Raw genomic sequence first — 24,489 nt, forward strand, 5'->3', positions numbered from 1 at the left:
ATCTTCAGTGTGGAACACACCATATCAATATATAGGATAACAGTGTGATTTCACCTTTATTGATACATCTATATTTCTCTATTTATCACATACACCACGTGGAGGGAAGAGACTATTCAGACACGTCCAGGACTAATTCAGGACTCATGAATACGTACTACTGACCCAAGGGAGGTTTACTACTAATTCATATTTTTATTAGTAGATTTTGTATAAGCACCTGTTAGTGTATTCCTTTTTCGTTATAGGTTTTATTTTGTTGTTATGGATGCGGTGATATCCGTTCAGAATTAGGAGTTCCATTGGCTGCTTTGTGCAAGTTAGAAGTGTGGTGGGTTTCAACTATTTGTTTCGTTGGGTTCGGGATCCTGGTGGACAGAATACAGACAGCTGCATCCCGACTGTCAGAATCCCAACACCTGAACATAAGTAGTCTAACCCTAACTCCTAACCCTCCCCCACGTTTCCCGCAGCCTAACTCCCCACCACTCCCGCAGCTCAACCCTAACCCTCCCCATAGTCCCTAATACTTACCGTCAGGATTCAGATGCCAGTATTCTGAGCGCCAGCATCCCGACCGCTGGGATGGTGACTACATCCCGGCATTTACAAATGCCAGACTACAAAAGGGGACGTTTCAACAGCAAGCTATCATGAGACTCATGTCCAAACAATCATCTGCTGGCAGATCAAACATGCCAGAAAGACAAATAGATCATGACAATTTTCTTGCCTTTTTTCAATTACCTTTCCTGTCTATACACTGAATATAACCATTCAGAATGGTCATTAATCGGTCTGATTTGAGAGATTATCTTTCAAATCAGGCCGATTATGGCCATAATAAAAGGTCCCAGTCACAGTGGTAAAAAGAGCAGTTATTGAGCAGCATTTTCAGAGCTATTGTCCTGGCAGATAACTTCACAGGGGGCAAATTGTGACAGTACAGCAAGTGGTTTAAACAAAAGTTTTATAATCTGATCATAACACCCCTTCATTACCTAAAATGATACAAAAGGAAACCAAAGGGCAGAACAGTCAGTCTTCCGTATCCTTATAGGGTCTTTCTTCTATTTTTCTTTCAGTACTCAGTACTTTATCACAATCGGCATTTATAAAGCAGATGTAATGGACAAAAATGTTTACGATTGCACGGTAAAAATGCTAATTTTCCGATAAGAGCTGGAAGCAGAGTTGATGGCTTCTGCTATCCATCTGCTTCCTGGTATGGGTCCTCCATTGCTAATACGCATGCATAAGCTACTGTAGGCTAGAAGTCGGGGCCAAGCTTCGGATATCAGACTCATAGCAGCCCCCAAACCTATGTGGATTGAATTGCAGTCAGAAATGGAGGGGCCGGGCAGATATCTTGAGGATGCTTAACATTTGTAGGTAACCCCTGAAAACAGCAGTTTTCAGGGGTTATCACTCAAATATTGTTTACTAAATATGCCCCTTAGTGAGATGGTTAATGAAACTGGTATTTCCTGACTTATTTCTTGGTTTGTAAAAAATGTAATTAAAATAGATAACACCCACAACTATTGCAGGTTTTTATTTTTGTTAGAAAACAAAGTAAAAACAATTTTTCATGGAAGTTAATTTTTTTTTTTAATAAGATAAATAGGTAGTATTCAATATAAACCAAGTTGCTTGAGTTACACAAACCTTAGTAAATACAGCACAGTATAAAATACATATACCACGTAAACAAATAAACCTGTTTAAACAAAATATGGAATGCAGACACAAAAGAAAAATAAATTAGAAAAGTTGTCACTAAACAACAAATTGTTACATGCCATTTTCTTACAGTAAACATGGGCTTTACTTTGTGGAGGTCTATGTGCAATGTAATTTGCATGACAGATTTTGTAAAGTGAATTTTTACCGTTTTTATAAACACCATATTATTTGCTTATTACAGGTTCCATAAAAATCAAACAAAACAAATACAGGTTGAGTCTCCCATATCCAAATATTCCGAAATACGGAATATTCCGAAATACGGAATTATTTTGGCATGACTGAGAAAATGAAACTTTTGATTTTTGATGGTTCAATGTACACAAACATTGTCTAGGGCACAAATTATTAAAAATAATGTATAAAATTACCTTCAGGCTGTGTGTATAAGGTGTATATGAAACATAAATGAATTTCATTTCTGTACACAAACTTTGCTTGAGCCACAAAATTATTGAAAATATTGTATAAAATTATCTGCATTCTGTGTGTATATTTGGGCCCCATTCCCAAGATATTTCATTATGATATGCAAATATTCTAAAATACGGAATATTCCGTTATCCAAAGTACCCCTGGTCCCAAGTATTATGAATATGGGAGACTAAACCTGTAATAATGGAAATGGGGATGGAAACACTAGAAATAATGGTTTCCAATCAAAGCACTTATTGTGCCTTAAAAACATAGATAACACCAGTGGGTGAGAGCACAGACTATTTTCAACCAAAATAATTTTGAAGATCACACTTGCCTTCATTTATTATACCTGTGCAATGCATTGGTTCTCTCTTTAATGCTCAGTGCTTCCTTAGCTTTTCAAGACTATATTAACACAGCATGCAATAACAAAGTACTTATCTTATATTGTATTCAATAAACCTCTATTTTCTCAATCACAAATAAAAAAAAATATAAAAAACCCCCCCAAAATATACATTAATCCTAGGAGTTTTAAAATACAATGTTAAACGTAAATAGGGAGTATTATTTAATTTTAGGAGAAACAGATGGTCTCCCTATGGTTTTTAAAATAAGCCAGCAAAAAGTATAGTCTGGTATCTATAGATTTTTTAAACTAGGTACACAGGTACAGTAATTGTAGAGCTTTCCACAGCATGACTGACTAATATATTGTTATTTAGTTTTTGCTTGGCAAACAATTATTATTACCACTTACCATGCGGTAACCACTGTTATAGGAGCACTGACTTATGGAAGCCTTTTGAACTAGTGGCAATTAAGAGCATGATAGAGACCAGTACTGTGAATCTCACCCATCTTCTCAGCAGTGGCCAGTGCTGTGCCCTTATTGACGCAGAGAATTACAGTACATAGGCCATCGGAGCTTTTATGTGTGTGCCCCTAAATAGCATTGCTAATTATATAGCTATAATAGTAACAAAGATTACAATAAAAACAACAATACTTTACTTATAATACTCATAATACATATGCAATGTAGCAATCAATTAACAAATAGTAACAGCTCTGAAACATCCAACTAAAATATCGCATAAATTAAACTATTTTGCATAAATGTTGTACTGATTTTCCTGCAGTTATTTTTTCTTTAGAGATTTTTTTTTGCTATGAATATTCAGTAAACAAGGATTAGAAAAATGTAAATTATATTGCATGCAAATTAGATAATTTCACTAATACTATAAACTATAACCAAAGTTGATTTGTGCACATGGGCATCGGAACGGGGGGGTGCAAGAAGGCGTCTCGCCCCCCTCCGAGGAGAGAGGCCGGACTGTAGACGTCATTAGGCTAAATGATGTGCTTCACATCCTTTTAGTCCCTCCCCCTCCCGACCTGTGAATTCCTAGGAAAATCTACCCATCCTGCCCACTTCACTGGGATGTGGGCGGAATATCTGCCTACACTTTTGGAGGTGCGGGGGGTTAGCCTCCTGAGACTTCTGGGAGTGTAGGCAAGTATGATTTCAAAGGAGCCGGCGCTGTGGACTGTCAGGGTTGTGCAGCTTTATAGTAATAGGCTGCATAACCCCTGCACAGCATGGAGGAGGTGGAGGAAGTGTAATGTGCGGCCTTTGAGTTATAACACCGCACATTACACTTCCTCCTCCGTACGGTGCAGGGGATCCGCTCTGCAGCCTATTACTATAAAGCACATCCCTGACAGTCCGCAGCCGCCGCTTAAGTATGAAGGAGGGGAGGGGATGAGTGGGGCCGGCCCCGTAACAATTTTATGTTGCCCCCCCACATAAAATCGTTCCAACGCCCCGGTTTTTGCACAATATACAGGTTCAGCTGTATTTACTCTAAACTGAATGCAAACAAGTAACTTTCCAAGTGCAATACCCCTCAGATATTTATGTAGTTTATGTGAACTCCGAGCCGGATTCAGAGTTGGGAATTAAGATGCAAGTAACTGATCATCTTGGTAAAACCATGCTGCACTGCAGGTGGGGACGATGTAACGTGCAGAAAGAATTAGATTTGGGAGGGGTGCGTGCAATCTGACATCTAAATTGCAGTGTAAAAATAAAGCTGACCAGCATTTATGGGCTACATGCAAAAGCAGCCAGTATTTACCACCCCACATGCAAAAAGTATTTGCACCCCTTTCATTGCAACATGCTTTATCCAGGTGCACAGTTACTTGCTATATCTTACTCTATTCCCAAATCTGATTCAGGGCCTCTGTCTAGAAGTTACTAAGAAGTGATAAGAGACAGAGTGAAATGACAGTTGGGAGCTGACTGGCTGGCACCTTATCACTTTTCACTCTGTCTCCTAACACTGCTTAGTACATAGACCCCATAATGATTTACAGATCAAAGTGCAGCTTTACAAATACAATGAGCAGATGATTTAACAAAATTAAAAAAGTTAGTGTATTGTCATCCTTTAACACATCCAACAAAGGAAGTTTGGTTACCCACAAGTGTTAGGAAATGCCAGTTACATCACATGTCAAATGTGATCAGGACCGACGTGGTGCCAATCAGCACTTGTGCTCTGGAAAACAGACAGGTAGAGTTCAAAAGACACCAGCATTCCCAATAACAGGCGCATGTGGGTAAGTGGTTATTGCAGCCCATAGGTTAAAAAAACAAAGGGTATTAAAAATGTGAAAACCATGATTTTTTTTATGCCCATATATAAGGTATCTAATGGGTTTAGATGAATATTTTAAAATATTCTGCATTTTGTTCCATTCTATTAATGCATAGTTATAACATTATCACAACATGTTATACAAGGCAATTGCTGTGCGTGTTTTGTAACACTGCACATACAGTATGTATACATTAGAACATTTCAGCATATTAAAAAGAAAGTTAATTATACTGATATACCATAAGTAACCGGTATAAAAATTCTTCAATTATGTGCTACATTTACCAATGTAAATGCAGATTAAAAATAGTACAAATGTAATACATTAGTTTGAAGAACTGAAATCTGCCAACAGCAGTTATTTCCTAAGTGATAATCCTGCTGCCTCAGAGCCGGGCGTATGTTCCCCCAACAAGATCAGAAATGCCCAGATTCAGAGACTCCTAACATAGAACCCATGGCTCATTGCTGGGGAGAGGAAGCAGCAGCAGTAATAATGACTTGTACTTGTAGTGGGAGGGAGGCTGCTGCTGAAGGTTGTGCAGACAGTTCCGTCAACTTTAGGGTATGGGGATCTGCTGGCTATACTGTAAATAAGGACTAAGGTGGGCGATTGGGGTGAGGTGGTGGGGATGCTTACTGAAGGCTGCGATTGCTGGGGACTCGGTGCTCTGGGAGATGCCAGTCTCTCTGTGCTGCTGCTACAAGCCCCGCTGTCTGCCTGACTCTCACCCCGGGATGTTTCTTAGTGGCCGCACTATCCAATCAGCTGTTCCCCAGCACTCAGAGCCTGTCCCTGCAGCTCTTTCTTAATGTCCCCAGGGCACTGTTCCCCCTTTCAGTGCTGGGCGCTCCCTTCCTAGAGCAGCACCGTGCAGAGTATATATATATATATATATATATATATATTTTTTTTTTTTTTTTTGGAGTGAAGGGGGGGGGATGTGGATTAGGAGAAGCCAGGCCTCCCCAGAATTGGCCACACCACTTGTACCTGGGCCAGTCTCAGATCTCGATGGCACTGGATCTAGGATACTTTTCACATGGATTAAGGATTCCAAATTCAAAGTTTCTGTTCCACTAAAAAGACACTCAGATGGAAGGAATTGTGCAGCTAGGGGTAAATCCAGGAAGAAGGTGCAGTTTTGTCATGTTATGCTTTGTGATTGTGGCAATTCCTAGCCCAAGTGGCAATTCCTACAAGTCCTGACAGGACGAGAACAGTCTGACCTGTACAGGTACTATCTGGTTTTTCACTACTCATCTCATCCATCTGATGTTGTGGTGGCCTCTATCTTTGTTATAGCTCCTATGTCTATAAAACATTTAGCTGGAGTTGGAAGGGGGTGGTGGGCAGAGGCTCTATGCAAAAGGTAGCTGGCAATTGGAGGGGGGGGGGGGGCAATTGGAGCTTCCTATGGGTTTTGTTCTGCAATACGTGATTTGCTAGACTTCCATCACTGAAATGTTGTGCAGATGCAGTGATTTCATGTATTCATCATTTTCCATCTTTTATTTCTAAATGTTGACGTGTTCAACTGTTGTTACATTATACAAATAAATAAACTTTTCTTATGGAAAGAAACACCTTTGTCCTCTGGTCATCAGCTATACTATAAAATGTACTCCAACAGTTGGCCTTCATCTAGGCGATCTAATGATAAGCAATTCATTGGTAGCTTCCCATATAAGCCAGATTTGGCCCTGCAGTCTGCTGTTGTATATGTAGCACAAAAGTCCATCATTTTATCTTCAGTCGCAGAACCAAATGTGTAGCTTTGTGAAGTGTCAGGAGTAAGAGCAGAAGCAGTAAATTGAGGATGATTTTGTTGGTTAAAGCGCACGTCATCCAAGCTCTGACTGTAATGGTCACTTAAGTTTTGTGGTTTCGTCTATGAAAATAAAATGTTAATTTGATTTTAGTAAATAAATACTTACAGGTTTAACAGTTTTTTTTTGTGACCAAGCACAATGCGAGCTTTGTTTATAAAGCACATTGCATACGTCAGGGACACAACTAAATGAGATACAGAATTTACTGAGGATTATTAAACCCCAATCAGATTTGTTTCTCCTAATATATATATATTAACTTAAAATGCGTGTCTGTATTGTGACCATTTAGATATCCACAAACATAATTGAGGAAGAGATAATATCCTGATATACTGGTCTTGTCACTAGAAGTTAGGATATTCAATTACAATATTCCAAAGGTTGAGTTGAACCAGGGGCTGGCTGGCAACTTTTAGCCTGTAGTGCCCCCAGTAGTAGTCCCTCCCTCTTGTAGTGCCCCCAGTAGTGGTTCCCCCTTTGTAGTGCCCCCAGTAGTAGTAGTCCCCCCTTGTATTGCCCCCATTAGTAGTAGTCCCCCCTTGCAGTGCCTCCAGTAGTGGTTCCCCCCTTGTGGTGTCCCCAGTAGTGGTCTCCCCCTTGTAGTGCCAGCCTCCCCCCCAGTAGACACACGTAGTAAAAAAAACCCACTTGCCTGAATCCCCGCTCCCGCCGTCGCCATCCGCTCCTCCGTCTGTCCTTCCCGGGCCGGGCCGCTCTGCATTATGGGAGACACGTCATATGACGTCATGACGCCTCTCCCATTGCCCCCTGCAGGAGCCGGAAGATGGAGCGGCTCCTGCAGTGGGCGCAGCAGCAGACGATGAGAGTCTGACAGACTCTCATTGGCTGCTGATCAAAACAAACACACAGCTGCCGGTGCCGGCGGCTGTGTGTTTGTCACTTGTGTAGCGCTGAGCGAACTCCGTCCGGTCAGTGCTACACACGCAGTGCAGTCTGTGTCACAGTGATACAGACTGCCCGCGGCCCGCATGACGCTGCGGCCCGGGGGGCACATGGCACCCTGCCCCCCGACCCAGCCCGCCACTGAGTTGAACACATGCAAGATTATAATAGCCCCTCCTTTACTGAAGGAAATACATCCTATAGTTGTGAAGTGTCTTTCTTAATAAACATTCAATTAATGGCAGAAATATAATGAAAATAACCAGTTAACAAATTTATCAAAGTACTATTAAACAACTGTGAACGTAATGATCATATCATACATTCTCACTAAACAGCAACCGTTACAATTACGCAAAAGTGAATGAACATGTATCTAAAAGTGTAACACAATGTGCAACTAATTAATGCAACTTGCTCTATTCTGCAGGGCAGCATGAATAATTCAGTGTGTCTGTCTGATATATTGCAGACACTCTGCAGAAGAGGCAATATATTGCAGGTGATTAACTCTTGGAGTTAGTGGAAAGGAAAAGCACTGTGCTTATGAGGATCACAATGGTACATACACTTATATGTTGTAATTTCTCAACAATTAATAGCATCGACATTAAATAACATCTTTGCATAAATGTCAGACTATGATGCTGTCATCTGACATAGTATAATACATTTTAGTGTGACAAACAATGATAGCAGTCACACCGCTCATATAGTATACAACACAGCGGTGGTGAGTTAGAAATCAGTCTCTTCAATATATGATAAGTGAGAGTGGCAGTGCTGGGGGAATCAGTGACGTTTCTGAAACACCCCGATGCGCGTTTCGCCTATAGCTTAGTCATGGAGTGAATGATGCAAGCTTGTTGCTGTAAATATTTGATACTGGAATAAAAAAAAAAAAAAAAAAAAAAATTCACCAAAATGTTATCAATAATGAAAAAGGCATCTAGTGACACATTAAAGTTCCCAGAATCTTACAAGAGCCACAATACTTGAAAATGTATGTAATATATTTATGTAACAAAAACATGTTTAAATGAACAAAATTGTCACTAACTACCAGCAGTTATCATTTCCCATTCCACAAAGCCTAAACCTACACAAAAATGTACATGTCTTACTGTTAAGCTTTGAAATTCTATTCATGCAGCCCTATGACTTGTGGGATTTTATTAGCTACCTCATGTTTTGGGGTACTTTAAGCTTATAATGAAATAACACCTACAATAGTATTTAGCTACCAGTTGTGTATAATGAAATATTACCTTCACAAGAGAGTCCACACTTTGCCCTCTTTGCTTCATCACTGCAGATATAATATAATACTTATAAAAAAAGTTAATTTTATAATAATATCAGCGCAATAAACAGCAAGTATAGATTAAGGGATTAGAATTCGTATATACACTTGTGATTCCTTCTAAATGTGTCATTATAAACTAACAATGCTTTTCAATCCATATATCTATTCATATACATTTTAATTCTTCTGCATTATTTTTACTATATACGAGTAGTTTCAATTTTCTCACATTCGCTCCAAACTTTGGAGTTCCTTATCCATTTGAAATGTATAATTAGTCTCAATATAACAATCAAAAAAATTAACTGAGCCCATTTATACGTGGAAAACCTTCATGCTTAATATTTAATTCAACATACTGCGATTCTCTACTTTATTATCAGAAACAACGTTATCGGATTTATCTACAATAAATGAACAATGTGAGTGATGATGTTGGATATGATTAATGATAACTAACAAGGATGTCATACTATCTACAAGATTATCCATAATATATGTTACAATTAACTATGATACATCAAACAAGCACCAGTTATAAATAAAACAATTTTCATTTTCTTATTGAGACATCAAGAAACATGCTGATAGAGGATCAGACTATGCAAACATGTAACTAATGAGTAATTGAATCTCAACATTGGGAAGGCCAATAGTCAAAAAAATAAATCAGTTACAGGAGTGGGCGGGATGCTGCGTGCTTTTCACAGGGAGGAATGGTTGTGGGTAGCTGTAGTGCGGTCGGCAGCAGGGAGCATAGTTACCAGGTTGTGGGGAGCTGCAGCTCGGCTTGCATTGGGGAAGTGAGTGACTGACTGGGCTGCGGGGAGCTGCAGTACTGCCAGTGGGAGCAGGAGAGTGACTCCTGGGGAGCTTCAGCATTGAACAGCGTGTCCTCTGGGGTCCTGTACACAGCTGGTGAGTGACTATTTGTTTGATTTCAGTAGAATAATATTAAATTGTTATAAACTGGGGGACTTAGGGGGCATTCCTGTGTGGCACACTATAAATAGGGGACATTCCTGTGTGCTTCACACTATATATTTGAAGCCAGGTTAGGGACATATGTGATGGCATGTTTGGTAGGCTGAGGGGCATGTTTGGTAGTCTGTACAAGTTTTCATATATTTTTGTCGGGCACGGTGGCCTGGCCCCTAAACTTTTCAACTGGCTCCAAGATTTTCCAAAAATCTGTCGACCCCTGTAATGGCATTAAATTATTGCTACTGAAAACTGTTTTAGTGAGGACTTTTTGTGTAACAACATTACTGCATATAAGTGCACCATAAACATTTTATATAAAAGGGATTAACGACTGCCAGTAATAACTCCTGTTATACTGATGAATTACAGGGATTGCACACATGTGATTTTTATATCACTCCACCACCTTATTACTATTACTTTTTACATGCTTGTCTGTTTGCTAAAATATGGTCCACGTGGACAAATTGTTGACTGATATATTCATTTTAAAGTACTTCATAAAAGTTATGTTCTAACCAACTAGCCACAGGATTGCTACCATTATACTTTGACTTTATAAATATATAATTTGTGTTTTCCATTATAAATATATTAGAACCAGTATAGAGTAAGTTGTGTCTGGTATCAACAATCAGGTAACAATAGCTAACCTAGTCTATGAATACAATTATTATTATCTGTTTTTTTCTATGGCACCACAAAAGGTCATCAGCACCTTTACAATGTACTTGGTATATTTATTGATGTGACTATCATAAACAATGTTGCAACTATTGTTTGAGGACACGGTGAGTGTATGGCACGATGTTAGCTTTGGTGTCATCCACAAGGCACCATATAAGGATACAGACTACATTTTCTGGAAAGATGGGTAGTCTCCGTATATATTACATACTTCCTTAAAACACTGTGTGCATGGTGAGGAAAAGTAATTAATTAATCTATTGGTGTTACTCTGGCTTACATCATGAAAAAATGCTGGCACCTCCATTGTGTGCATGTGGCACAGGGGGGTGGGGGACACCCTCTCCATGTGGACACTATACAGAAAATGTATTTTCTATTGCCAGAATATTGTCTTTATCAGTATCCGTGATTAGCCACGCACAGGAAATTAAGATCGCTGCATTCGGTAAAGAGTCTATAGATGTGTCCTTATACATTGCAGTCACGTGAAACAGCCATTCTCGGCGCGCCAGGTACCGTGCAACTCTGCTTGCGTATTTTTTCACCCGAAAATATGTCAGAGTCGCAATGTGGTGCGACTAAGATGCACCAGAAGACTGCACGGATTCATTTGATACATGACAGTTGTATTCTGTTTGGGGCAGAGTCTGATTCTGTAAACAAAGTGCTACGATGAAGCGGTCACGGCTTTTTTCTACGCCAAATTCTTTTGAGCTTTATTTACATGCTCAGTCGCATATATACAAGTGTTGTATATCAAATTAATCAGTGCAGTCTCCTAGTGCATCTTAGTCGCATCATATTGCGACTAAGATGCATTTTTGGAGTGAAATAAACGCTCGGGCAAGCAGTCGCATGGGACTTGGCGGCTCACTAATGCCAGGATTCTTGCGCCGCATGGCATATTGAGGCTAGGTGTATGAGGACACATCTGTACATGCACTAGGTCTTACATTTGTCACAGGTGTATTGTTATTTTAATCTTTCTAAATACTGGTTCCAACAATTTTTATATAAAGACATTCAATTCTGTACCTATAAATTAATTTTGACGCTACTCACCTTGCCAGCAATGATAATCTAAGGTAGGAAAATCAACCGATACTTCTTCCGTCTCCATAAACAATGTATTTGTCCTTAATGTGTCAATGACCGGGACTTGGTGGGGATTATCTACTGACAGTTCCACCTCTAGGGATAGAAAAAGAGGTGGAAAAGTAATGAAATAATGAAACAAAGAGGGTTTGCTATAAAATATACAGGTGACTTCAGTATAGCATTGAGCAGCGGTCATTCTGAATTACTGAGTAAGGAAAAAGTGAGTCACATCTTTCGCTAGTCCCATTAGTGCAGAGATTTATTCTTAAAAAATATGTTGTCTGATAGCAAATACTTCTGTCAATTAAGCAGGAATTTTCTTTTGAACAAAAGATATTTCTGCAGTCAACTCTAAATGCAGCTGAAGGAATTGCAAATTTATCCCCGTGTGCTGTATTCGTCAACACTTATTTATTTGTTGGCTCTTATGTGTACTGTTGAAAATCTTGTATCAATGACCGGGAGTTGATAGGGTTTCACCTCTAGGGTTAGAAAAAGAGGAGAAAAAAAATGAAATAATGAAACAATAATAATGAAATAATAAATAATAATGAAACCCTGTGGTTTGACTACAGTATAGCATCGAGCAGCAGTCAATTAAATTATTATTAATACCTGAATTTACCTGTGGTTTGTCTTGTAATCTTGTGATTTTTCTAAAGTGTTCAATGACTAATTGGTCAATATAAATAATCAGTGGTGCAAGTAAGGTAGTACAGGCCAGTACAGAGTACCATTTAGAAATTAGTAGTCAGTACACCATACCCACTTCCACCTTACCACTGGAGACACTAGCTGGGCTGCCGAGCGAGTCACAGAGCACTGGGCATGCCCACAAAGGGACCCCAAATATTGTGCAGGGCACGTCCTAGTGACGCAAGGTCACACCCATTTTCTGTGAGCTAACAAATTGAAATTATTTGCACCACTGACAACAATATACATATTGTACAACATAAAACTTACCTCACAGCAACTGTAAAACATATTAGAATAATATGTTCTTTACTTTGTTTCCTGGTGTACTGATATGTAGACCATTTATAGACTATGCTGTGGGGACTACAAACCTTTACCATAATCTTGAGATCCTCTCTGTATTGTTTCTTTGCTTCCACCATCTATTCCAGAGTTGCTATGATTGACTGAGCAGAAAAGTTTCTCCTGACCTCTCTGAATCCCAAATGGTTCATCTACAGACATCTCCACAGACATACTGTAGTGAGAATCAGCTTCAATGCCAGAGGTATGAGAACTACTGTGGCTGACAGTTGACTGTCTGGAAAGACGGTTTTGCTTGGCACTACCTTGACTGCTTCCGTGAGAATACATATCGGACTGATCTAAATCCATTTCCATGTTATCACTTATATAAAATTCACGGTAGCATTTTTTCTCTGCAAAAAAAAAAAAAAAAAATTAAGTGAACATTTCATTAAGCCCTATGGATCCTCAAGAAAAAAAGAAAGATCAAATGTACAATATCTTCATTAATTGATTATTTTTGCAATATACATAGATATCTGTGCAAATTAAAATATACATAACAAAAAAAAGATTCAAACGAAAGCAGTTAAAGAAAGAAACTACTACGATTCAACCTTTCACAAATTCTATTTGGGCTGATCGATAGGAAGGCAAGATAACCCTCTTCCTTTCCTCCCAATGTAATAGTTGGCTATTAGCCTCAAGGAGAAAAACATAAAAAAAAAAAAATAAATCATTCCTGACTTCTCTGGATCAATCTCCCACAACATGCCCTCCACCAATTCTAGTCATTACACCTTTTGAAATGCTACCAATGTTTTGTAGTCTATTGAATATGCTGCTGCTCAGCTCATCTGATGTAGCAAGAAGTTCTTCCATTCTTGCTCTATTCATAACGGATGACCCCTTTTCTGATGTATGACTCTTGGCAAATTAGTTACCCACAACTTAAGTCACAAATACGTATGTATGCAGGTATGTATCTATGCACATTCACCTGATTTGGATGTAATTACCCTCAAATTAAATCTGAAAGTCTGCAGTTAAAGCACATCTTGTTGGTTTCATTTCAAAGCCATTGTGGTGGTGAATAGAGGCCAAAATATGAAAATTCTGTCAATGTCCCAATATTTATGCACCCGACTGTATGTGTATATATATATATATATATATATATATATATTAGAGAGAGAGAGAAGTTTTAGGCAGGTGTGGAAAAAGTTCTGCAAAGAAAGAATGCTTTCAAAAATAGAAGTGTTGATAGTTTATTTTTATTAATTAACAAAATGCAAAGTGAATGAACAGAAGAGAAATCTAAATTACATCAATATTCCAGCTTCTGATTCCTTACTGCCCCACTCTGTTACGGAGATCTGTAGATGAAGGACTATTAGCACTACCTAAAGTATTCCTGAATTCATCTGGGGGTTGAGCTTTTAGCGTCTTCAATCCTATGGAACGCTCTTCCCCGCAAAGTTCGAGAGGCCTCCACTCCAGAATCCTTCAAAATAAGACTCACGATTTACCTGTTTACTCAAGCATTTCACTAATATCCCTTCACTAATGTTTCTCACTATTCGGCTTATTTTGTATTTTGAGTTTTAAATGCAAATGTAAAGCACTTTGAGTCCTATTTGGGGAAAAGGGCTATATAACTAAAATTATTATTACACACACACACAAAAACATCTCACAGGGGCTCTGCACTCACCATAATAACTAACAATAGTAATAAACAGTAGGGTTTTGGTTGATGAATTGATCAATGCATTTAAGCTTGCAGCCCCCGTCAAGGAACCCCAATTTACTGCAAGTTCCTACTCTATTGCTCAGAATTATAACATAGAAATACCTTTCACATTAGTGTTAAACTCAAGGTATACTATCTGGATTGAAGCTCATAGCAACTTTGCTTTTAAAAGGGGAGACAGTCACTTAGCACACCTGTTGCAAAGCACATAGGAAAACAGCTGACACAATACGTACAGTTTTCCAATAAAATATTTAGAAAAAAAAGTGCCTGGCCACTGGTTGGTCTACAGCTGTACCTTCCAGTGTCAAGCACTTCCATGAAGAGTCACGCATTATTTGAATATTCTTGTTTTGCTTATATACAGTAGCAGTGTCGGACTGGGGCATGAAGGGCCGACCAGGGAATGCAGTGGTAGGGGCCCAAGCTTAAGTGTTGTGACCAGCCACCAGAGGGGAGTGTAGCCAGCCAAAACAGATGGACTTGGCCAACCATTAGAGAGGGCATACAAAGAACAGGGCCCAAAAGAGGTGGCAGGGGTTTGTGAGCACCACCCACTTTGATTGGCAGTAGGGCTAATCTTAGTGTAGTTTCTATAGAAGCAAATCAAGCACCCAAGTTCATCCATGAGCCTACTCCACCCCTAGAGGAGGGGGCGGGGTCCTCAGGCAGAGGGGCCCACCAGGGATTTCCCCTGTACCCCTGTGGGCCAGTCCGACCCTGTACAGTAGGCTGCAAGGGCACCTAACGTAACACTACACTACACACCTAGAATTTTTTCCTGAATGTGGGTGAGGGAATATATCTCCTGCTTCCAAAAAGCTGTACCAAAAACATTTAAAATTACCTTTTTTATTTTAGATACTAGGTTGTGGAGTAACTATTTTATTAACGTCTGTGCATACTAACCAATTTCTAATATTTTTACCCTGCTTAAAACATGGGGGAAGACTAACATTATTCAAGAGAAGTAATTCTGGATCAGTGTTAATTAATGGGCAGAATCTCTTTGCTGTTTTTGTAATATTACTAGATGTAGACAATTGATTAACCTAGATAGTAGTGTTATCTAACTTTTTTTAGAAGATTTAGACAATGTATCCACTCTGGGGGCTACGGTCAACACTAGTGGCTTAAATGAGAATATGACATTAACATTTTTCTAATAAAGTTGTATACAAACACTAAGCATAGTGAGTTTGGAAATAATTTTTATTCTTCATGCTATATTAAATTTGTTTACGCGTACAATCTAGTTTAATCTAGTTATTTTGTTTATATTGCGCTTACTGTTTTCAAATGTATCCATGGTGATGAGTTTTGTGACTGTAACTAAGGTCACCTGACTCCATCATTCATTATTATCACCAGTTATTTATATAGGGCACAGCTTTACAGAGAATATTTGGCCATTCACATTAGTCCCAGCCCCAGTGGATCTTACAGTCTATATTCCCTACCACATGCTCGCACACATACACACTAGGGTTAATTTTTATTGGGAGCCAATTAATCTACCAGTATAATTTTGATCATAAGCTTCTAATGTAACTTGAATATTGATTAGTGTGTAGAGTAGTTATTTATCATTTACAGATGATTTATCACACGGTAATCACACTAAATCATGCAGCTCACAGTCGTCAGTCTGTTGTTATTAAACACAATATTTCCCTGCAAGAAATATATTTTGTGCAGGATATTTAAGAGCAGTTATTTAAGGAATGTAATATTTACAGATTTCCCTCTAACAGCCTGATAAAGTGTAGATTTAGCTGTGATTTAACCACCATTGCATCTGAATTACACTAGAACATGTTCATTATCAATGGTCTGCTGTGTATAAACGCGGTTGTTCTCTGCAGGAATGTAATTTTATGCAGATTTCCCTCTGATAACCTGGTGAGGTATTTATTGAGATATGATTGCTGTTATTATATAGAGCACGTGGACTTCAATGGAGGAGTCGCTCATTGGCTAAGTCCACGTGGGTCCCAGCCAATGAGTAGCTGCTAATGTTAAGCCGCCACTCCTTGGCTTGCGGCCCGGTACTAATGACAGCTCATTCTCCGTGAGCGGTCATTCGCGTACTGTAACATGCTGAAACGTGTTGTTACAGTGTGTCCGTGGCTCTTATTGGATTTCTGTGGAGAACATCGGGGGACAAAGGGTGAGTATTGGATCTTTTGTTCAGGTACTTCCATAGGATACTTTACGTTGAGAAGGGGACGTGAACATCTGGCTGAAGGTGAGTATGTGTGAGTGTGTATGGATGTAATAAATCTTTATTTTCATGGGGTGTGTGTGTCTTGTGTTTTTTTACACTTTTCTGTACAGGTGAACTACAGGTACCAGCGGACCCTTAATGCCCTGCATGCTGGTACTTGTGATTCCCCAAGTACCAGCATGCGGGGGAGGCTTGATGGGACCTGTAGTTCCACTGTAAAGACAATGTTGATAATTCTATTTTTAACATTACATACACTATCAACCCACCACCCACCGCCCAGGGGTGGCGGGGATAGCCCCGGGCTACCAGCCTAGGCCAGGGGAGCCCTGGAGAGGGGGACCCTTCTATTGGAGGGATCCCCAACTCCTCAGGGATCCCTGGCCTGGGATGGCTAGCAGTTAGGGCTGATGCTGCGGCTGGGGGGCCCGGAGAGAGGGCACCCCTGGCTGTGGCAACAGTCCCCTGCTAGAAAGGGTCCGAAGTTGGTTTTAAATATAGAGGGAACCTCACGGCAAATTTTTAATCCCTATATTTAAAACCAGGTCTGGCCCTGGTGCCTGATGCTGGTTCTTAAATTACTATGGAACCCTACACATTTTGTTCCCTGTAAGTTTAAGAACCAGGACTGGCTGGCAAGACCGGTTAGTCTTTTTGGGGGGGTGACTTCTGTCGAAGCAGGATAATTGGCTGAGACAATCTGTTAAAATTACATTTTGCGAATGGCAACAAGATGCCATTTTGCGAATGGCCGCCCAGCGCCATTTTAGCGAATCTCACACAATATCAGTACATACGGCGATGTTATTATTTAGCGTTGTGCAATTCCCACGCAATAGAACAATGTTAAAAGTCCTCATTATATAAATACATATATTTACTAAAACATATAATATGAACAATCCTGCAAAACATGTACCACGGTGTACTCCACAAACACGTAGACGCACAACGCTAACTAGCGTCTTTTCTTAATATCCTTACACATTGCATTAAGGTTAATATCCAAGGTTTTATTCATTATTAATTATGTAATAAAGCAATTGTATTTAAGATCTCAGGTTTAGTACATGATAAGCAGACAGTGTTTGGTGCCATTCTGAACCACTGTTTATTTGCAGATTTCTGGTTCCATCGGCAAGGAAATCGCAACATGCGTCTGCAAATTATGGATCATAGAGAGTTAGGCATTGAAATGTACTCTGTAATGTAGACAGTTTAGACTTGTTCTTCGGCGGGAAAACTGACACAAAAGAACTGTTTGAGGCTGAACTATAACAATACAAACTGACCTATGAACTGTATTGTAACAGAAGAACCAGGAAAAAGAACCAATGGGGTTATGCCAACTTGTTCTATTGTATTTCCTATCTCTGCAAGGGTTTATATGCAAGCACCTTGGATCTGTTAGTTAGTCATCTATCTTTTCTGTTGACTGAGGTTTCATAGTTGATGCCGGGAATCTGGATTCAGAGCGCATGCGTATGTATTCGATTGTACCTTGTGATTGTATAATTTGTTTGCGCTAATTGTATTTAGATCACAGCGTGTACCTATCTGCTTTTTCGTTAATAATATCTTTTTGTGCTTTGGAACCACAATCCAAGTCTGGAAAGCAATTATTTCTTGTGCGACTTAACGCTAAATAGTGACATTTAGGGTGTATAGATCATTAGGTATTCATAGTTGGGGGCTCGTAGAGTGAAATCACGCTGCCAATTTACACGGTACCACACGGTTATCGATCTCAGCAAAGGGTGGAGGCGCCATACGCAGGAAAGAATGCATTGTGCCTTCGAAAACCTGCTACCACGTGATGCTGAGAGACTGCTATCCGTTATTGTGTGAGTTCAAGGCGCGCTGATTAGAATCCAGGGACAAGGAAGGAAAAAGTTTGTTTTCCTTCGTTGATTAAGGTTAGTGTTAAAAAGGGGAAGTCGTGGAATAGTGTACGCATATTTCCTGTATTGCTGCCACATGTTCAACGGTCATTGTATGTATAGCGTGATTGCTTATTAAAACCTCTGAAGTATACTGCTCTATTAAGGGAAAAAGGTTTTATTTTCTGTACAGAAAAGAAGTGTATAATTGAAACGTGTGATTGCAAGGTGGAGGCTACTGTCTGTTAAGCCTAAGTGTAAGTGGAGGTTACTGACTGTTAAACCTCGGTATAAACTCAGTAGGTGCCCAAGGGAGCAGCACAAACTACTGGGTCAGTGTACAAAGCAGGTACATTGTGGTTTAGGTTATCGAGAAACTAAGGGGTTGCTTGGTCCGAACATCCATTAATCGCAAAGTCCATTGATCAGTTAGGTTCCTTGGGCAATGCGATCAGACCGCATGATTATATGAATTGTGATTGTGAAGTGGGTGTCGTGGGAGTGAAACTGCTGGCAAGGGTAGGGGTTATTGGAACTTCTAGATGCTACCAGTGGGAGTAAACTCAAAGTAGGAAGCTAGTGGTGAAGCTTGGTTAAATTTACCACAAGTAAAATATTTCGCTAGGCGATTACTTTACTCCTCGTGTATACACACGGATCATAACGTAGAGGTGAAGTGGGGTATAGCGGGAAGGAGCGAGCGGCTGAAGCTTGGTTTAATACGGCCACAAGTAGAATAATTTACAATAGGTGGAAGTCTGCTCCTCATTGTGCAGGCCGACTAACGCCAGGCCGGTCAGCAGGATGTAACGGGAGGGAGTGAACATTACTCGCTGAAAATCGGTCACCAGTCAAAATTCTCTAGAAATTGCTAAGCATTTTCCCAGATGGGTACAAAGCCATCTCTAGTAATGGTCGATGATGTGCTGCAGATGGAAGGGCCGTTAGGATCGGCCAGGTATGTTATATTTAAAAAGTATGGTGCATACGCTACAGCATATTGCGACATATGGGTCAAAATGACCAAGAAATCTTTTCCTAAGATTGGTAGTTTTGATTCAGAGGTTCTGAACAATCTCAGAGACAATATATGTTCAGTGAAGTCTCTGAAGAAAAGAGTAAAGTTTAATGATTGCTTGAAGTTGTGGCAGCACGAGGGGGATATGTGGCTTACCAGAGTGCATGCGATGCAAACTAGCGTCTCGTGCACAACGCAAGGGAACGCGCACTCAAATAGCGTTGCGTGCACACCGCAAAGGAGCGTGCACGCACAGCAAGGTAGCATTGTGGAAGGTAATGTCAGTAGTGCACGTGTACCACCACCGCCCTATGCGGATGTAGGTACAGTCGATCTAAAAACTCATAAAAAAATGTAACAAGTAATTTGTACCCTCTTCTAACTATAAGGAACATGTTGATGATGTAGATGATGAACCTCTCTCCCATGTTGCACAAATGTTAAATGTACCACTACAGCAAGCAAGGTAGCTGCCCCGCTAGTACCAGAAATGGAGGTAGCCCCACCCGTACAATAAGTATTAACCCCCGCTTTAACAGTACCAGAGATTACTAATACAATACGTAGTAGCAGTAGGCTGAACCTCAACTAGGTAATCAGGCCAAAGTTAGCATTATGGCAGGCATCCATCCCGTCCAGACAATAACTGTTATCAATGGGAATCCGGACGCGCATGGTGTAGTAGCTACAAGGTATGTAGCGATGCATTGTCCACGGACAAGAGCATTACTAAGTTCCATAATAACAGATTTTCCTGACCCTAGGAAAAAACTAGCAAAGTGCCAGAGATTTCTAAAGGATTTAGGTAATGCTCATGAGCCAACCAATAAAGAGTGGCGAGTGGTATTACGGGCATGTCTTCCACACAATACTAACGTGAACAAGTTTATCACGGCCTGTTTATTGGATGGAGATAGTCCCATAACTGATGCAGGTAATCAGGACAATATAACCCACATTGTTAATCAATTGGCTATATTATTCCCATTAATTGTTAACTGGAGTAAAATCTTCACAATTAAGCAGAAAGAGCGAGTCTGCAGCAGATTATTTTACCAGAGCACTGCAGACTATTACCCAATACACAGGTATAGAGGACATAAAAAGACAACACCCATCACAGGGAAATGACAATCACGGTGCTTATGGATGGTATTAAGGACACTCTAAAAGCCAGGGTTCAGACCTCACTTCCTTGGTGGAGGGGAGTTACAGTGGACACACTCAGGGAATCTACAATTGAACATGATAAAAACATCTTGAGGAAGAGAGAAATGCAGAGCAAGAAACTAATGGCTGTTAGTATCCAAGCTCTGGAAGGAATGCAAATAACACCGCAGCATTCTTGCCACAATACACTCATCCCACACAACCTCCAAACCCTTATCCCTATACACAACCACAATCTTTCCTCATTCCCCAACCCACACAACAACAACCTTTCACAACACGTCAACTACGTAGGTGTTATAGGTGTAACCAGGAGGGCCATATAAGTAAGTTCTGTAAGAGTAAGAAATGGGAAACACCAAACCAGGGAACACCAACATATCCACAGAAGGGGCACCCACAACAGTCAGGACAATTCCAGCCATCACCTGCTCACGTCGCAGTAGTGAATGCTTTGCTGGAAGAAGATAGTCAGCTCTAGGGGTCAGGTCACACCTGTAGTCTACAGTCAGTCAGGTTAACTGGGGATGTTAGAGAAGAATCTGTAATGTTAATCGATGTAGCTGGTACTAAACATTCTTTTCTTGTAGACACAGGGTTGACCAGATCAGTGATAAAATCTCCATCTAATTTACAGGTGACCAGTGAAACAGTACCAACAATGGGTGTAACGGGTAAAGTGCAACATTATCCGTTAACCAAATCTGCAGAGGTTACTATTGGCCCATTGCATACCAGGCACACCTTTCTCCTGGCAGCAGCGGCCCCTACTAACTTACTGGGAAGGGATTTGTTATGTAAAATAGGATGTGTCATTTATTGTACCCCTGATGGTATATTTCTAGATATCCCAGAGAAAGTTGCGCACGAGGTGAGGGATATACTGGACACTCCCCAAAGGTTAATGTTTCACTCTACTGTTTCAGATAAAAATCCCTCTCAAGTAGAACAAATGTTATCTCAGATACCGGGGTCCCTCTGGACCCATTACGGGAGCAATGTAGCTCCCGTAATGGTAAATCTAAAAATTGGTAGGCAAGCTCCAAAAATTCCCCAGTACCCGTTAAAACAGGAGGTAGAGATAGGGGTTTATCCCATAATTGAGTGGTTATTACAACAGGGAATTTTAGTCCGTACAGCAATTGTAGCCAACAGTCCCAACTTTGCTGTGAAGAAGAGTGGTGGGAGGGGTTACAGGCTGGTACAGGACCTTAGAGGGATAATAAGGTAGTAGAGAGCCAGTTCCCCGTAGTGCCGAATCCAGCTTTCATTCTAATGCAGATCCCACCAAATGCAACCCATTTTACTGTCATTGACCTCTGTTCTGCTTTCTTCTTTGTCCCTCTCCATCCTGACTCTCAGTACCTATTTGCATTTACATACAGGGTGGTACAATACACATGGACACGATTTCCCCAGGGCTTCATAGACAGCCCCAGTATCTTCTCCCAGGCCTTACACGACTGTTTACAATCCTTTCAACCTGCCAATGGATCTGTTCTAAAACAATATATGGACGATTTATTGTTGTGTTCTGATTCGTTTGTCATGTTTAAATGATACTAAACTTTTATTGCTTCATCTCTCGCAAACAGGACATAAGGTTGCTAAGGACAAACTACAGCCATGCCAGTCCAGGGTTAAATACTTGGGCCATTGCCTAACCCAGGGGTTACGACATCTGACCACTGACAGAATCCAGGCCATACAGACCATGACACTGCCACGTCACCAACAGCAAATCCGTACCTTCTTGGGAATGTGTGGATACTGCAGAATGTGGATCCCAGGTTTTTCTATTCAGGCCTTGCAATTACAGGACTTAGTCTCTTCCTCAAAGCCAGATCATGTCGTACACACAGAGGAAACAGAGCAGGCTTTCCTTAACCTTAAGGATAGTCTGACAAGAGCACCTGCATTGGGAATACCTGATTATGGAAAACATTTTGATTTGTACTGTTCGGAAGCTAATGGTAGCGCAGCAGGTGTCCTCACACAAAAACATGGTGATGCCAGTAGGCCCGAAGCATACAGTGCACAATTGGGCACTGTGGCAAGATCACTCCCAATGTGTTTAAGAAGTATAGCAGCAACTGCTCTATTGGCCAGTAAGAGTGAGGATGTAGTATTAGGCCATGATATGATTGTTTATACACCCCATGCTTTATCTGCTTTACTGAATTCTGCCGGTACTATTAAAAATAAATTAAGTAAGATCATGGCAGAAACTGGACTGGGGTGGCCAGAAGCACAACCACTTGTCCTCCACAGTATCAGGACAACTCTTAGACCCCCTCTCAGTCTGTCCCCCTTTGAAATACTGTTTGGTAGACAACCTCATTTGATTATAAGTTCGCAGGAAGATTTGAAAAGTAACAACGAGGTTACTGTAAGGTATCTTATAACAATGAGTAAACAGTTAAGGCAGCAACAGCAGAAACTGAAATTGTCACATGATATGTCTGAAACAACCTGTCATGATGTTGACCCTTGAGAATTTGTTATGATCAGAAATTTCTTGCATTCAGGTTGTTTGACAGTTCGGTGGTAAGGTCAATATCAGGTGTTGCTGACAAGTACAACATCCTTGAAAGTGGCAGAGAGAGATACCTGGGTCCATTCCACTCACTGTAAGAAGGTCAACCAACCGGTGGAGAGACAAGGCAGAATCGAGACAGATAACGTAGACCTGTCAATTGTTCCGGGAGGGTTAAAGGTTACAGTGAGATACAGGAGCTAAAGAAATTTTTAGATCATTGTTTTCAGCAATGGAGTAGTCTGCTGTGGTTGTCTTTGTGTTTTCTCCCAGAGTTTATTATTTATTTATTACCAGTTATTTATATAGCGCACACATATACCGCAGTTCTTTACAGAGAATAGTTGGCCATTCACATCAGTCCCTGCCCCAGTGGAGCTTACAATCTATGTTCCCTATCACATGCTCACACACATACACACTAGGGTTAATTTTTTTAATGCTTTGGAGCCAATTAACCTACCAGTATATTTTTGGAGTGTGGGAGGAAACCGGAGTACCCAGGGGAAACCCACGCAAGCACAGGGAAAATATACAAACTCCCCGTGGTGGGAATCGAACCCACGACCTCAGTGCTGTGAGGCAGTAACGCTAACCATTACACCATCTGTGCTGCCCAGAGTTCTCATTATCCTGGGTTGTTTCGGGATCTCTGGTTTCTGTGACGGAGGACAGAGGACGGAGAGGGGAGCTGATGGTGACATTGATGGAGTGGTGTTGGGAGAAGGAGCAATACAGTCACAAGGGCGGTATGTGACCAAACCCAGTACAGTAATTGTTAAGAGATCGGTTATTTTGGAAACTCGGAGACAGTGTGAAGGTCTATTGTCTGAGGATTATGGTATGTGTGAGTTTTGTCGGTCCCAATTGATGAGAATTGCATCCAACGGTGTCAACCTAAGTATAACCCATATTGGGGTGGGTATCCTTTAGAGGATCATACCATGGTGGGCAAAGTTTTAAACCAAACTGACTATTGGGTGTGCTCTCACGTGCCTCAAGGACAGCATAATGTAGGGTTAGTGCCATTTCCATTAAATGTCTCTGAGGTCTTGGAATTGCAAAGAGGGGATGCACTGGATGGAAAATTTCTTAAGTCCAAACCACCTCATTTTAAACTCCACCAGTACCAAGTAAATAAATCACTTTTATGTTTAAACATCACCAACTCCAATAAACCAGGAAGGTGGGAGGTGACTGGGAATAACCAGACGATGACTTTCTCACTAAGAGCTGATTATGAGCCTATAAATCTTGAACTTTTAT

The 24,489-nt window shown here is 40.5% G+C and overlaps 1 protein-coding gene across 5 annotated transcripts in view; it reads right to left on the bottom strand.

Annotated features, from left to right (window-relative positions):
* Positions 1 to 1,598: 1,598 nt before the first annotated feature.
* LOC148513638 (FERM domain-containing protein 6-like) overlaps positions 1,599 to 24,489 on the bottom strand; it is a 160,967-nt gene continuing 138,076 nt past the window's right edge. For 3 of the 5 annotated variants that reach the window (XM_088481615.1, XM_088481614.1, XM_088481613.1), the window contains 4 exons: positions 12,726 to 13,052; positions 11,620 to 11,748; positions 8,846 to 8,886; positions 1,599 to 6,730 (listed from right to left, as the gene is read on the bottom strand). In XM_088481615.1, coding sequence (XP_088337741.1) covers positions 6,452 to 6,730; positions 8,846 to 8,886; positions 11,620 to 11,748; positions 12,726 to 13,052 — 776 coding nt within the window. In that variant the 3' untranslated portion in view covers positions 1,599 to 6,451. Of the gene's footprint in view, positions 6,731 to 8,271; positions 8,463 to 8,845; positions 8,887 to 11,619; positions 11,749 to 12,725; positions 13,053 to 24,489 lie in introns of those variants that run through there. The other 2 variants (XM_088481618.1, XM_088481616.1) reach the window with 2 other exon arrangements.

Source organism: Taudactylus pleione, unplaced genomic scaffold, assembly GCF_031769625.1.
Source record: "Taudactylus pleione unplaced genomic scaffold, aTauple2 ptg000275l, whole genome shotgun sequence".
NCBI classification, from domain to species: Eukaryota; Metazoa; Chordata; class Amphibia; order Anura; family Myobatrachidae; genus Taudactylus; species Taudactylus pleione.